This window comes from Lissotriton helveticus, chromosome 11 (assembly GCF_964261635.1).
Source record: "Lissotriton helveticus chromosome 11, aLisHel1.1, whole genome shotgun sequence".
Lineage (NCBI taxonomy): Eukaryota > Metazoa > Chordata > Amphibia > Caudata > Salamandridae > Lissotriton > Lissotriton helveticus.
Window position 1 is genome coordinate 261,188,259 of NC_136072.1, and position 13,331 is coordinate 261,201,589.

General features: G+C 44.9%; 1 protein-coding gene across 1 annotated transcript in view; it reads left to right on the forward strand.

Annotated features, from left to right (window-relative positions):
* LOC144791747 (phospholipid scramblase 2-like) overlaps window positions 1-13,331 on the forward strand; it is a 564,324-nt gene that overhangs the window by 183,577 nt on the left and 367,416 nt on the right. Inside the window, exon 4 of the mRNA XM_078666513.1 lies at window positions 752-927. Coding sequence (XP_078522639.1) covers window positions 752-927 — 176 coding nt within the window. The remainder of the gene's footprint in view (window positions 1-751; window positions 928-13,331) is intronic.

The following is a 13,331-nucleotide window of genomic DNA, read 5'->3' on the forward strand; positions in this document are numbered from 1 at the left end:
TGAAAGATGGCTTACAAAAAGGAACACTGTTAAAATTGGTAACATTGTATGAATTTCACAAGTCTGCCCAGTTTTGATTTGTATGTATATGCACTCCCTTATGTTGCCTACTACTATTGAAGTAAATGTATGCCTTTTTAGTAATTTACAAATAAGACAATGAGGGGCACATTTATCAAGGAGTTGAGTTGCTCCTACACCACTCAACATGCAGCAAGAGCAATGCAACTCTTAAGTTAGATTTATCAATCTGAGGGCAGATTTACAAGCCCATTGTGCCACTTTTGCGTCATTTTTATCATGGGATAAATGACCCAAAAGTGGCGCAAGGGGCTTGTTAATCTGCCCCCCCTGGCTTGATAAATTTAGAGTAACGCAATACAGCGCAAATTACTGCATTGTGTTACTCTGCGTTGTGTTACTTGACCTGGGAAGGCATTCCATGGGTGGAGCATGGGTGCTACCACGCATTCACCCTTGGATTTTGGAGCACTCCTTGATTTACCATTGATGGTATAAATGTGAATGTGTCCAAAACCTACACCTACACCTACCCAGGTGAGACGTAACAATGAGAAATATCTTTATTGCTCCTTCCTACTCCCTCTTTCTATGTGTGTTGTAATACGTGTTGTAATGGTTTAGATGCAATTCTCCATAAGTGATGCTCGATTGTCTAGGTTTCTCATTAAACTCATTGCAAAATTCATTGTGCTGGAGTGTGAAGTATTTTCTTTTTTTTTCTTTTTAGCTACTATAGGTAAAGACGCCACATATGTGTTGTGGGACATTCACCGTAAACTAGTTTACCAAACTAGGAAAGATCGCACCAATAAACAAACCCTAGTCAACACCCGTGGTACTCCTGTGATGCAGCTGGATTGTGAGGATCCTTGCTTTTGCTGTTTGTTTCCTGTCAATGTAGAGGTAAGTATATTTTCAGTTTCACTGGTTCTATCAATTTGTCCTTCTGATTTAAAATAACTTTTTTCACAGAAATTCATTAACATTACGAGTAATTTCGTAAATAGCATACATTTTCAGGTGTCTAGCTTCAGTTTTCCGGGCAAGACCACTCTCCATGTGAAAGTGATACCAACATTTGATATTTTCTCCTTTCACCAGTCTCTCACAACAACAAAAAACAGACATAGAATTGTACAATGTAAAATTTGATGAATTCCACGTATTCACTTACCTTGAAATTCACAGATTTTGCATATTCCTTGAGCATAGTTAACATTTTGCCCGGCTTTATATAACACAGGGGCATATTATCAAGGGGGTTTATCTCCGCTTTTTTGGCTTTAAAAGCCAAGAAAGCGGAGATAAAATTATCTCCCTATTACCAAGCTGTCGCTAACACCAGTTAGCGACAGCTAATAGGAGATAGCGACCATCTTGGGCCCCGCTTTGCATGTCAGTGATATTTATCACTAATGACATGCAAAGTGGGCGTGCCAAGATGTTAGCGACTGGAAACAGTCGCTAACATCGCTATCTCCTATTACCAACTTTTGGAGATATTCGCGCTAAGCGCGAATATCTCCAAAAGCTAACACCTGCCCTGAGCAGTTCTTAGCCATGTTATCCAATGGGAGGTGGATAACATGGCTAAGAGCAGTTGCTCGATAATGCACGAATATCGCTGACTTTTCAGCGATATTCATGCATTGCGGCCGTTTTTTATCGCATTTGCGATAAACCTTGCTAATAGCAAGGTTTATCTGCGATAAAAATCGCCGATTTGCGGCGATAATTTTTGTCTCTAAACAAGTTAGAGACAAAAATTATCTCTATTGGTTGGTAATATGCCCCACAATTTGTTAAATCGTAAATTGTCAAAACACAAAGAAAACAGTTGCTTTTATTACGAACTGTTCAACTGCTAGATTTACTCAAACTTTTTTGCTGTTATAACACGTCTCACGGTTACTTTAAGACTATTCAATGTTTTATAAGTAGCAGCAGGCTTCGTATTATGAGCCTCACAAAACAGCAATATTAGACAGCATAAAACAGTTCAATCAAGTCAAGACAGCGCCAGAAAATCATTCTTTGTGAATGTTCCTCCTTTTTAGTGTAGAGATAAGATTGATATTATATAATATAAGTGCCCTGCAGGTGTTGAACTATTTTTAGCAGCTGGTAAATACTATTGCCGTGGGATGAGGTATTTATGGGTGCAGTTTTTGCGTCCTCATGTAAGTTTTCAGTAGGAAAATGGAAATTCTATGTGGAATTGTTATTTTTCCCAAACATTTCGGCATTTATCTGTAATTTGTTGTCACTTGTCTCCCAGTACATTTTGTAGGGATTCAGCTGCTGAAATGTACCTTCACAAAGATGGGGGGTAGGCTCAAATTGTATTTCATCATGCATCCCTAACAAATTATTTTATCCACTATCTATATTACTACGGACTGATTACAGTATAGTAATTTAACTACATATATGTGAGTCATGTAGAGCGTCACTGCATACCTTTAAGTCATCACGCCTGAAGTTGAAACGCCATATTGCAGCATCCTGGCAGCATCTGATACAATGTATAATTCCACTGCTTTTAGCAGTGTTTATAATTTGTTTGTATATGGAGGACTATGGGAAAGGAGGAGTTAGTTCATGTACAGCTTCTATTTTCGTTGCACAAGATTAGCAAACAATAATTTTTTTCAACTCATAAGATGTCCATGGAAGCCATTGCTGCCACTTTTCCTTCTTCTTACAAGAACTTGCAAGGCCAGCTCTCCATCTAACCTTCTCCAGCTACCATTTTTATTAGAAAGCTGAGAGAATGGAAAAACCCCTTCAATGGCAGGTTAATACAAGCTTGAGAAAATCATGTCAAAAAAAGCAAATAATGTGTTAGTTTGCATAAACTAGATAGTTCATGTTAGTGAAAATTACTTTACTTCATTTAATGCACAGACAGGCACAAACAATGGATATGTTAACAAATAGCAGAGCCTTTTTTGTATGTGGAAATAAAATAAACAAAACGCCATATCACCCCTCTCAATACATATTAAATTCCAATTGCGCATTCGTGATTGGGGTTGTAGAGGGGCTAAGGGTGTAGAAGATGTCTCAAGCATGTTTCTTCTCGTTCGGTTTATTGTTTTCTATACTAGGGTGCTTCTTACTTGGTAGTGACTGAAGCTTTTTGTATTGTTTAAACAGAGCTGTCCAACTTAGTCAGTTTGTCTGATACCATGCCAGGTTTTTGCACTTCAAACATTAGATAACTGCTGAAAGAATGAATGTACGTGGATCTTATTTACATTTTCAATGAGTGCCCTGAAAGTCTGACATGAACTCTGTCGTCGACCTCTCCCTAAGGGGAATTTTCTGCTAAATTTACAGCCTTGATTTAAAGCATTTACATGACTATGCCTAGAGAGCTCAGCTCTGGCAGCCAGTTTAACCTCAAGGTGGGGTTAGTAACCACTGGCATGCTCTTAAATAATGTGAAGTCTAATATTTGATAAAGTTGAATAACTTAACAGTAGGATGCTTTATTATCACTGCAGGATGTCAGTTTGGAGGGGTAGGTGGTTCATTAATACCCATCATACCCCCATCCATTGGTCCTGGACATGACCTTTTAATTAGACCAGGAAGTCCATCATTAAAGGGTTTGGTCTGGAGATCCCGAGGTCTATTTTAAACATTGTTCTGCACTTTTCACTTGATCCTGTGTTAGAACTGGGGTCACCAATTCCGACACGGTAGCTTGCCGCGAGGCAGGAAGGCACCCGAAGGCAGTGTGTTAAGCAGTGGTGCAGCACACACTCACACTGACTCAAGAAGGGACACGCAATAAAACGACAGAACACCAGGTTGCTGTTCAATTCAAGACTCTTTATCTAGACTCTTTAGTGCAGGAAAGGAACTGTTCTTGTATCAGGCCAATGGGGTCAACATCTTTCAAATACTAATTCAATGCAAGTAACTCGCTGTCGTTTACAGGCATTCTAGGCAAACACATTCCGGATAAGCAGGAGCATTAAATGCAACATTTCGTAGATATGGATTCAACATAGGCATGAATAGCATACCAGAAACATACACAGCATTTCCCAAGCAGGGGCACTTTAAGAGGAACAGTCCCCTGGCACGGGTTAGCTCAAGCACAGTTCATCCCTAGCCAAAGCAGTCTTGTGCCCAGTTCAGGAGGCCTCAAAACAATTTCACTCCTACTTCAGGCCTTCAGGGCCCACAGGGCCATTGCAGGATTAAATAGGGCCTACAGCCCAGTTGCAGTCTCCTGAGGGGAGGGGCGGTCACGGAGCTACCTCTCTGATGTTCTAAGGCTCCTCGGCAGTCCTGCTATCTCCGGTTGCCTCTGCCATCCCCCAGGGGATGTTACCTGTGTCTTTGGCCTCGGCGAGGCCCCCACTCCTCGGTCCTGGTCTGGGGCGGATCGGGAGGCTCTCGCTCTCCTGGGAGCCCCCTTGCCGGTGTTCCATGTTGGTCCCGGGCCTCCCGATGCTTCCTCAGTCCCGGGCACCAATGAGGTTGCGGCTGGAGAGTGTGCTGCGCCAAGAGCTAATGAGGACGCGTCTGGCAGGGGCACGGCCGATGACGTGGCCGGTGCCCCAGCACGTGATGATGCCCTCTCTGCCCTCACAGGCCTAGCGCGGCCTTCTGCAATACCGCGGCGGTCCTCCCCAGGCTTCGGGGGCCGCAGCGGTGAACTCGGGCGGCAGGGGGATTCGTGTCAGCAGGCGCCGGGGTCGCGGCGGTGATTCTCGGGGCCAAGGCGCACTCTACAGCAGTGCCCGACCAAGGCACTCACACGCTGGTGACGCAGGCAGCGTCTCAGATCCGGTGCTCCTCGGCAGGTAGTGAGCTTCCTGGCACAGCGCTAGAGAGCAGATACGGGGATCAGTAACAATGCGCTATCCCAGCGCTTAGCAAATCACAGCAGACAGGGGCCCAGCAGCAGTGCAACTAAGTCCTGTGCTGGTGCGGTGACCTAGGCGATATAGCGATTGACTACCACAGCGCTTAAGTAGCACAGCGCAGGCGGCACAGTTCTTGCAACAGCAGTCTTTTAAAGTCCTGGCCAAAGTAGCGCTTGGGGGTGACACAGCGCTTCAGGGGCACAATGCTTTAGGAGCACAGCGCAGGGGGGCACAGTTCTCTCAATCAAGTGCTTAGTTGGCACAGCGCTGATTACCTGGTTGATCCCCAAGCAGGGCTCACAGCAGACAGACCACTACTTCAATTCAGCGCTTGTCTTGGGGGGAAGATTACTCAGCAGGTCTAAGTGCAGGTTCTTGAGGAGAAGAAAGGGGGTTTAGTTGGCAGGCATCAGAGGCAGGATGGTTCCCTGCAGTACCCTGGAGTTGGTCCCCTGGGTATCCCCTCACTGGGCAAGATCAGCAAGCTGGCAGAGTCCCTCATCTAACTTGGGTACAGCAGGGCCTAAGCTCAGTCAGTCCCAGTAGTGTAGGTTCCTTCCCTAGGCCCAACCGCCTGTACTCCGGCAGAGGTACCCCCAGGTCCAGTGGTGCCCCAACTGACTAGTTCAGTTTCCCTCCTTTCCTCTTATACCCCTAGGTCAGGTGACCCTCCTGTTAAGGCGGCAAAGCATAACCCTTCCCTGGGCTGGAAGGTTCCAGGAGCTTCCACATGTTCGGCTGTGGAACAAAAAGGCGGGATGGCAGAGATACAGTATCAGGATGTTCCAGCCAGCTCCTAACTACTAGTGCGCGTATTCAATGGCCACTCCGCAGTAGCAGGGGCCTGTGGCAGTCATGTTATTGGGAGAGAGCACCTGCACCTTAGCACTGTTTGGCAGTGGTAGGGCGCCCAGAGACCTAGGTCCAACAAAAGATGGTGGTAAAAATTAAGTGAAAGGGCAAAAAAACGGGGTAAGACCACCTTAGGGCTGACAGGTCTAACTTCCTGCATATTGTCTTTTAGTGTTTGTTTTGTTTCCCCCTCCCTATTGCTCCACCTCTAGAATTGGCTTCCTCGGAGGTGTGTCAGCAGCCCTATGATGAAGCATGCCAAAGATTTCTGTGGTTGAGGGCAGTATGTATGTATGTATGTATAAACCATTTTATAATGCGCTCTGTTACTTGGGAGTATCCTGGCGCGATGGAGAAAGACAAAACACAACGGGGGAACCAGCTTATAGCACACCGATAAACAGATGAGTTTTCAGACTCTTCTTAAACTGACCCAGGCACTGAATGGAGCGCAGGTGAAGGGGAAGGGCATTCCATGACCTGGCAGCCACCACAGCTATCGACTGACCCCCTAATCTAGTCCGCTTAAAGCGAGGAAGAGTCATCTTATACAGAGAAGACGATCTAAGGCAACGTGAGGTTTCCTCAAGTGGGCTGGCCCTTGATCGTGAGTTGCTCTAAAAGAGAGCACTAGAGATTTGAATAGGAAACGCTGCGCCACTGGCAGCCAATGAAGGCTACGCATGTGGGAGCGGACGCTCTTCCATCTCGGAACATTGAACAAGAGACGGACAGCGGCATTCTGTATGACCTGTAAACGTTTGACCAGATATGCAGGGATACCGCTGAACAGAGCGTTCGCTTAGTCCAATTTCGATAAAATGAGAGCTCGGGCGACAGTCTCCTTTGCTTCTCTAGGGAGGAGTGGGAAAAATCTTTGCAGCGCTCTCAGAGTGGCGAAGCATGTCCCTGACAATTTTCTTATATGATCTTTAAATCTTAAATCTTCCCCAAACCATATGCCAAGATTTTTTGCAGGGCCACCCATCACCTTAGGGCTGGCAATGTTCAAGGGCCACAGCGTGTCTTTAAAGCTGGAGGGAAATGTGCCGTAAAAAGGACCTCGGATTTGTCCTTGTTACATTTCAGCTGGGCCAGAGCCAGCCAGCGAAAGACTGAGGACAAACAGAGCTGGACTGGACAGATGACCGTCCAGTATGAAAACACCTGTGGGTTTTTCTCCTCTTTTTCTCAGCAACATTAATTGCGTTGCCCCATTTCTATGTGTGTTTAAGGGTATACCTAGGAGGGCAGCGTGGGGCATCTCCTCCTACCCCTTAACTACTGTGTGTTTAAACTGCAGAAATTTAAACAAAGAATTTTCAAAGGAAGAATGTGGGGCCAACACACTGTCGACCAAACCCACGTTGAAGCTCTTGGGAGGGTAGTGGCACTTAATCAGAAATAAGTAAATGGTTCCAAATCCAATCCACAGGAACTCCATGAAAAACACGATCCAGACATATGTCCATGGGGGAACCAGCTAAATGCGCTTCGACCAAGAGATAAGATTACAAATCCTTGCCGGTCTCAGTGAGACGACTGTAGTCAAAGAAGAAGTGTCTGAAGAAAAATGATCCTGATCGATATAGTAACTTGAAGAACTAAACTGAAACAGTGGAGACTGAGAGTCAGGACCTAGAACAGAGGTGTGCAGGTCCGCATGGTTCTCAACAGGTGGATCAAAATAAGCAATTTCCATTGTAGGTTGTAAGGAAGGCAAAAATTATACTTGGTCATCAGTAGACTCAACATCCTACTCCAGCAGCCAGGGAGAATCAGAATCAACAAGGCTCACAGGCTGTAAAGAAATATCCCTTCATAGGACACTCCTTGATATACTATTCAGAATTGGCCATATGGTGTAACTTTATATGTTCAATTGAAACAAAGCGATTCTCTTTGTACCCAGGTAGTGGAGGTAAAATCACAGTTTGGTGCCCTTAGGACCAAGCACTGGAACAGGGGCGCATGGTTTTCAACAGGTAGATCAAAATAAACGATTTCCATCGTAGGTTCTAGGAAGGCAAAACTGATACCTAGTCATTAGTAGACTCAACATCCTACTCCAGCAGCCAGGGAGAATGAGAATCAACAAGGCTCACAGGCTGTAAAGCATTATCCCTTCATAAGACACTCCTTTACATACTATTCAGAATTGGCCATATGGTGTAACTTGACATGTTCAATTGAGACAAAGGGATTCTCTTTGTACCCAGGTAGTGGAGGTAAAATCACAGTTTGGTTCCCTTAGGACCAAGCACTGGATCAGGGGGGCATGGTTCTCAACAGGTGGATCAAAATAAACAATTTCCATTGGAGGTTGTAAGGAAGGCAAAACCGATACTTGGTCATTAGTAGACTCAACATCCTACTCCAGCAGCCAGGGAGAATCAGAATCAACAAGGCTCACAGGCTGTAAAGAAATATCTCTTCATAGGACACTCCTTGACATACTATTCAGAATTGGCCATATGGTGTAACTTGACATGTTCAATTGAGACAAAGCGATTCTCTGTGGTAAACATCCTTTACAACGCAACTTTTACCACGCAGTGCTGTTACAACGCAGATTTTACTACGCATACCATTACAACGCATTACACTGGGCGGCGCTCTAGGATAGGGAATACGTTTAATTTACTATCCCACACCTTCCCTAGTGTCCTCGGGGACTGGAGTTGGAATAGTAAATTAAACTATTCACTATCCAGCACCCCCAAGTGTAATGCGTTGTAATGGTATGCGTAGTAAAACATGCGTTGTAACAGCATGCGTGGTAAAAGCATGCATTGTAATGTCATACATTCTTCTCTGTGTACCCGGGTAGTGGAGGTAAAACTCTTAGGACCAAGCACTGGAACAGGGGCACGATACAAGGGACCAAATTCTTTCTTGATCACCACTTTTTAAAGACTCAGGTACCCAATTTTGGGGAGCCATCCAGCAACAGGAATCAGAACTGCAGCATCCACTGGTGAGGTCGAGGGCAAATGTGTAATCGCCAGAGTGTCACGACTCTTTTGTAGATTCTGTAATGCAGCATAGCTGTTATCTTCGTCAAAAGTAGCGGAAGCTGCTACAATGTCTAGACCATCAAGGTCTGTAACAAACATCTTAATGCCATAGAGCATTTCGTACGGGGTCCGACCACCCAGAGATCTTCTAGGGAGATTATTAAGAGCACGTTGAACCCCATAGAGGTGAGTTAACCAACCACGACACATACCTGATAACCTTGATGTTACAGACTGCTTTAAGTCACGGTTCATCCACTCCACAAAGGAATTGCCCTCCGGTCTATATGGAGATGAGAAATAGCACCGGTGGCACTTACCAATGACTTAATTGAATCACGATTAGCCTTTGAGGCAAAAGCCGGACCTTGCTCAGAATGAAAAGTGCCACAGGCGTAAGTCCTGACAAAGACATGCATATCTTTTATAACAGTACAAATGTCAGTAGAGAGCTGCGACAAATCCCAGAGGAAACTAGTGCCTGAATCCACTTCAACCCACATACATTTGAGAGCATTATTGGATGTTAAAGGACCGCAATGATCAAGATAAATACACCAAAATGGATGATCAGAAATCAAAAGATACATATTTACGAGTCTGCTGGTATAAACCATGCCACCAATAGCGTTGCTATAAAAGAGACACAGTAGCTGACACTCCTGCATCAGCAGGAGCCAAGCCTACATGGGTGGCTATGATAAGCGATAGTTTGTGGTCCCCGTTGGGAATCAAGCAATCACCAACAGTAGGAATAGTTACAAATGGGACTTTTTCAGAAGTCAATTGATAAGTATAATGCAGAGGAAAACCCTGCAGAAAAGGAGTACTCTCCTTAGATGTGGCTATAGCTGCCAAGATGTCATCATCAATTTTATTCATGGACCTAGTAACTGCTGCTACTTTGACTGTAGCTACTGCAGATTTGGCTGCTTCATCATCCATTGAATTTCCATCAGCGTGTGCTCCCGCACATTGATGTCCCAATGTATGGACACCATGGGTAAGTGGCAAGCAATCTTTATGAGCAGCCCCTCTGACCCGAAGCTGTTTATGCTTATTTGTGCTGCCTTTAAAATCCTGAAACTCATTCTGTTTCCAAAAAACAATTGTCATTAAAAGACTCTACACAATAAAAAGAGTCACTCACAATAAGAGTTGGTAAATTAGCATTAGCAAATTCAAGGGTCAAAAGCAGAGCTAGTAACTGGGCCAACTGGTCCATGCAGTCACCAAGGGACTGTTGTAGACCAACACTGTCCTACCTATCTACCTACCACAAAAGCCTAAGCTGCAGAATAAGCTTGTTTAGAATCAATTGCTAGTTGAGCTGAGCCATCAGTGTAAATTATGCATTTGTACTGATCAATAGGAAGATCCGTCGAAGAGAGAGGGTGAACATGTTCATACTGAAGAAACTCCTGAGTTTGTAAGGATGGATCAAAAACAAAAACAAAAACAAAAACATCAGCCGATGTCAAGGATGTAGCCTATTCTACCCTATGAGGATGCAGAGCTTTACAGTTAGGAACACTAGCTTTTGTGACCGCCTCTAAGGTAGGCACGAGAGAAACTACAAAAAGAGCTTACCTTGGGCAGGAGGGTGTTCCTTCAGAATCACCACCTTCACAGCAGTAAGATTGTTTTCAGTAGAAGCAAAATGCAATTCTGCAGAAGTATATAGATTTGATTTTATAGGAAATAGGAACTGTATCACTCTCATTAAAAGTCACATAAGTAAAACTGGTCGGACCGGGTAAAATCCAGATACCAAATCGGTTGTATTTTGTCTAATTTGTAAATATTGTGTTGCAAGCAAGTTAGTTTGTAACGCACGCAACACCACGGTGTGTTCCGGAAGCCAGGAGGAAGCGAAAAATGAAGGGTGTATCAAGCTGTACAGTGGTGTGATATGTTGAGCATAGTCAGGAATATAAGTTCAGCTAAAATTTAAAAAACTAGCAGAGACTGTAATTTCTTACGGATAGATGAAGGTTCCAATTAAGCACACTTCTCCAGAAAGTGGGGTGCTAAACCCCTACCCCTACCCCTATTTGTTAGATCACAGCCAAGAAAAAGATTGGTTAAAAAGGCTATATGTGAATTTGCAAAGTTAAATTTGTAGCTTAAAGTTACAAAACCAGTGATGATGCGATCCACATATGCAAGATAGGATTTAAGTCATCATCTCTCAGGTAAATGTCTTCAACATTTGAAAAAGCATCAAGATCAATGTCATTTAAAAGGGACAGAATACATGCTGCAAAGAGCCGGAGCTATTTTTATACCCATAGGTAATCTCGTATAGCGCCTCCGAGAGCCGAGAGTGCTGAATGCAGATAAGTCACGGCTCTCTGGAGCCAAAGTTTGACTGAAAAATCAATTTGAGATATTCAAAGTAGTTTTAAACTTTTTACCAACAATATTATTAATTAGTGCTGTAGCATGCGTGTTTTGGAGAGGTGAGGTGATTGCTCAGTTATATTCCACTTGCATAGTTCTGAAGTTGCCCAGTTGCAAGCTCACACAATGGCCCTCGATTAACTCTGGTGCAAGTACTATATGTAGGCCGGAGCAGAAGCCTGTGATGATTAGATTTTCATGACATGCACTCTCCCACCTGGCCCCTTCCAAGAGCCTGGTGGTGCTTCACTGATGACTCTGATTTCTGGTTATTTTCAGTTTGGGTGGACAGCCGCTGCTGCTCTGCCCTGGGAATGGGTAGTTTGCTGTTGAAGTTCTTGCTTTTGGCTGTCTTGGGGGGACCACTGCTTGGGTGGTGAGGGGCGTGGTCACGGGGGTGACATGGGAAGATCTGGACATGGTTTATGGCAATACACGTTCAATAGCTAATAAAACTCAAGGTCTCATTTGCTTCACTTGGAATGTCCAGGGATGGGATCTGCAGTCAAGCTCCACAATATCCAGTGATATGTGCGACACAGTTCACAATTTTGCAAGAGACCCACCTCATGGGGTGGAAGTGGAGCGTCTATGCTGTAGATGGCATGGCCAACTGTACGCCACTTCTCACTCTGCTTAGTTGAGGGGGCATTGGTGTGGATCAGTGCTGGGACCCTCTTTGAACACATACAGTAAATGATTGAAAGGGAGGGTCAATATGTCTTGGTGACGGGCAGGCTACTAGGGAGAGAGGTGACTCTGGGGAGCATTTATGTGCCTAATCAGGATCAACCTGCCTTCCTCCAATCATTGTCGGCCCTGCTGGGGCAACTAGTGGAAGGAGATTTCCTAGCGGGAGGGGACTTCAATTGTGTCTCCGATGTCCTATTGGATGGTTCCACACTCCCCTTACCTGGTGCAACAGCCCATAGATTAGCTGCGGAGTTTCGGAACTAGTTGCATCACTGGGACTTGACAGACATTTGGCGCACCCCACATGTTCTAGAATGAGAATATTCATACTTCTCCCACATCTATGCCCATCACACAGGGTGAACATATTCTTGTGCTCTGAGAGGATGTGCCAATATGAGACCTTCACTGACTATCTGGGACAAACACCTTCTTCAATCACAGTCCTTTTCTTCGGGGGTATCTCCCTTTAAAAACAGACCAGAGATCCCTGCGTGGTGTCTCCAACTGGTGGTGCTTGAGGACGATTGTTACAGAGAATCCCTCCACACAGCCATCTTGGAGTACTTTACTAATAATCAAGGCTCTGCTTCATCTGCCCTGATTCAATGGGAGGCCTTTATGGTCGTGATCCATGGTCATTGCATGGGCCAGTAAGTGGGTATTTGTAGGGAACTCAATCAAAAACTGCTCACATTAGACGGCACCTTTCATACATTATTTAACAGCTTAGAGTCAGACCACTCTGCTCACCGAAAGCTTTTGGAGGCAAAGGAGCACTACAATGTTGTATTAAAGCAACTGAGATGCCATGATATAGAAACTATATAGCTAGAGCCCATGATGAGGTGGGTAAATCTGGGGGATTACTGCCATGGCTGATCTGCCCTGAGTTACACAGGGTGCCCATCACACACTTAACAATGGTGCCCACTAGATGAGGGATGTCTCATGGCACCAGACTTTGAACTCTACTATTTAACTGCATAGCTGCCATGGATAGCCAGATGGCTTGAGGAAGTCTAACGGGGCACCTCAGACTTGGTGGGCATGGCCCAACATAAACGGAAGACGTCTGGCTTGGTTACCACGTTATGATATGGTTATCCCACAATTCAGGACCTTGTTATGGGTAGCACTGCGTTGCTGGTACCGTTGCCTGGTGCGGACCTGGGGAACCCTGCTTTATGCACCTGTTTTACCACTGGTGGGCCTCCCACATGAAACCATTTTTACATGTTTTTCCGCTGCACACCATTCAGATTGGACAGAGGCTTGGGTGAGGATGGCAGTGGACTGCTTCTCAATGGGCACCTTCATACCCTTGTTCCCTTGGAGGAGCTGTTGGAACAACATGCATAACCTAGGGACCAGTTCCTGAATTGTGTAGCTCTTGTGCAGACTTTTGAGGATCTGTGGGACAATGGGCGGGATGAATCTCCCTCATGTGACTTGC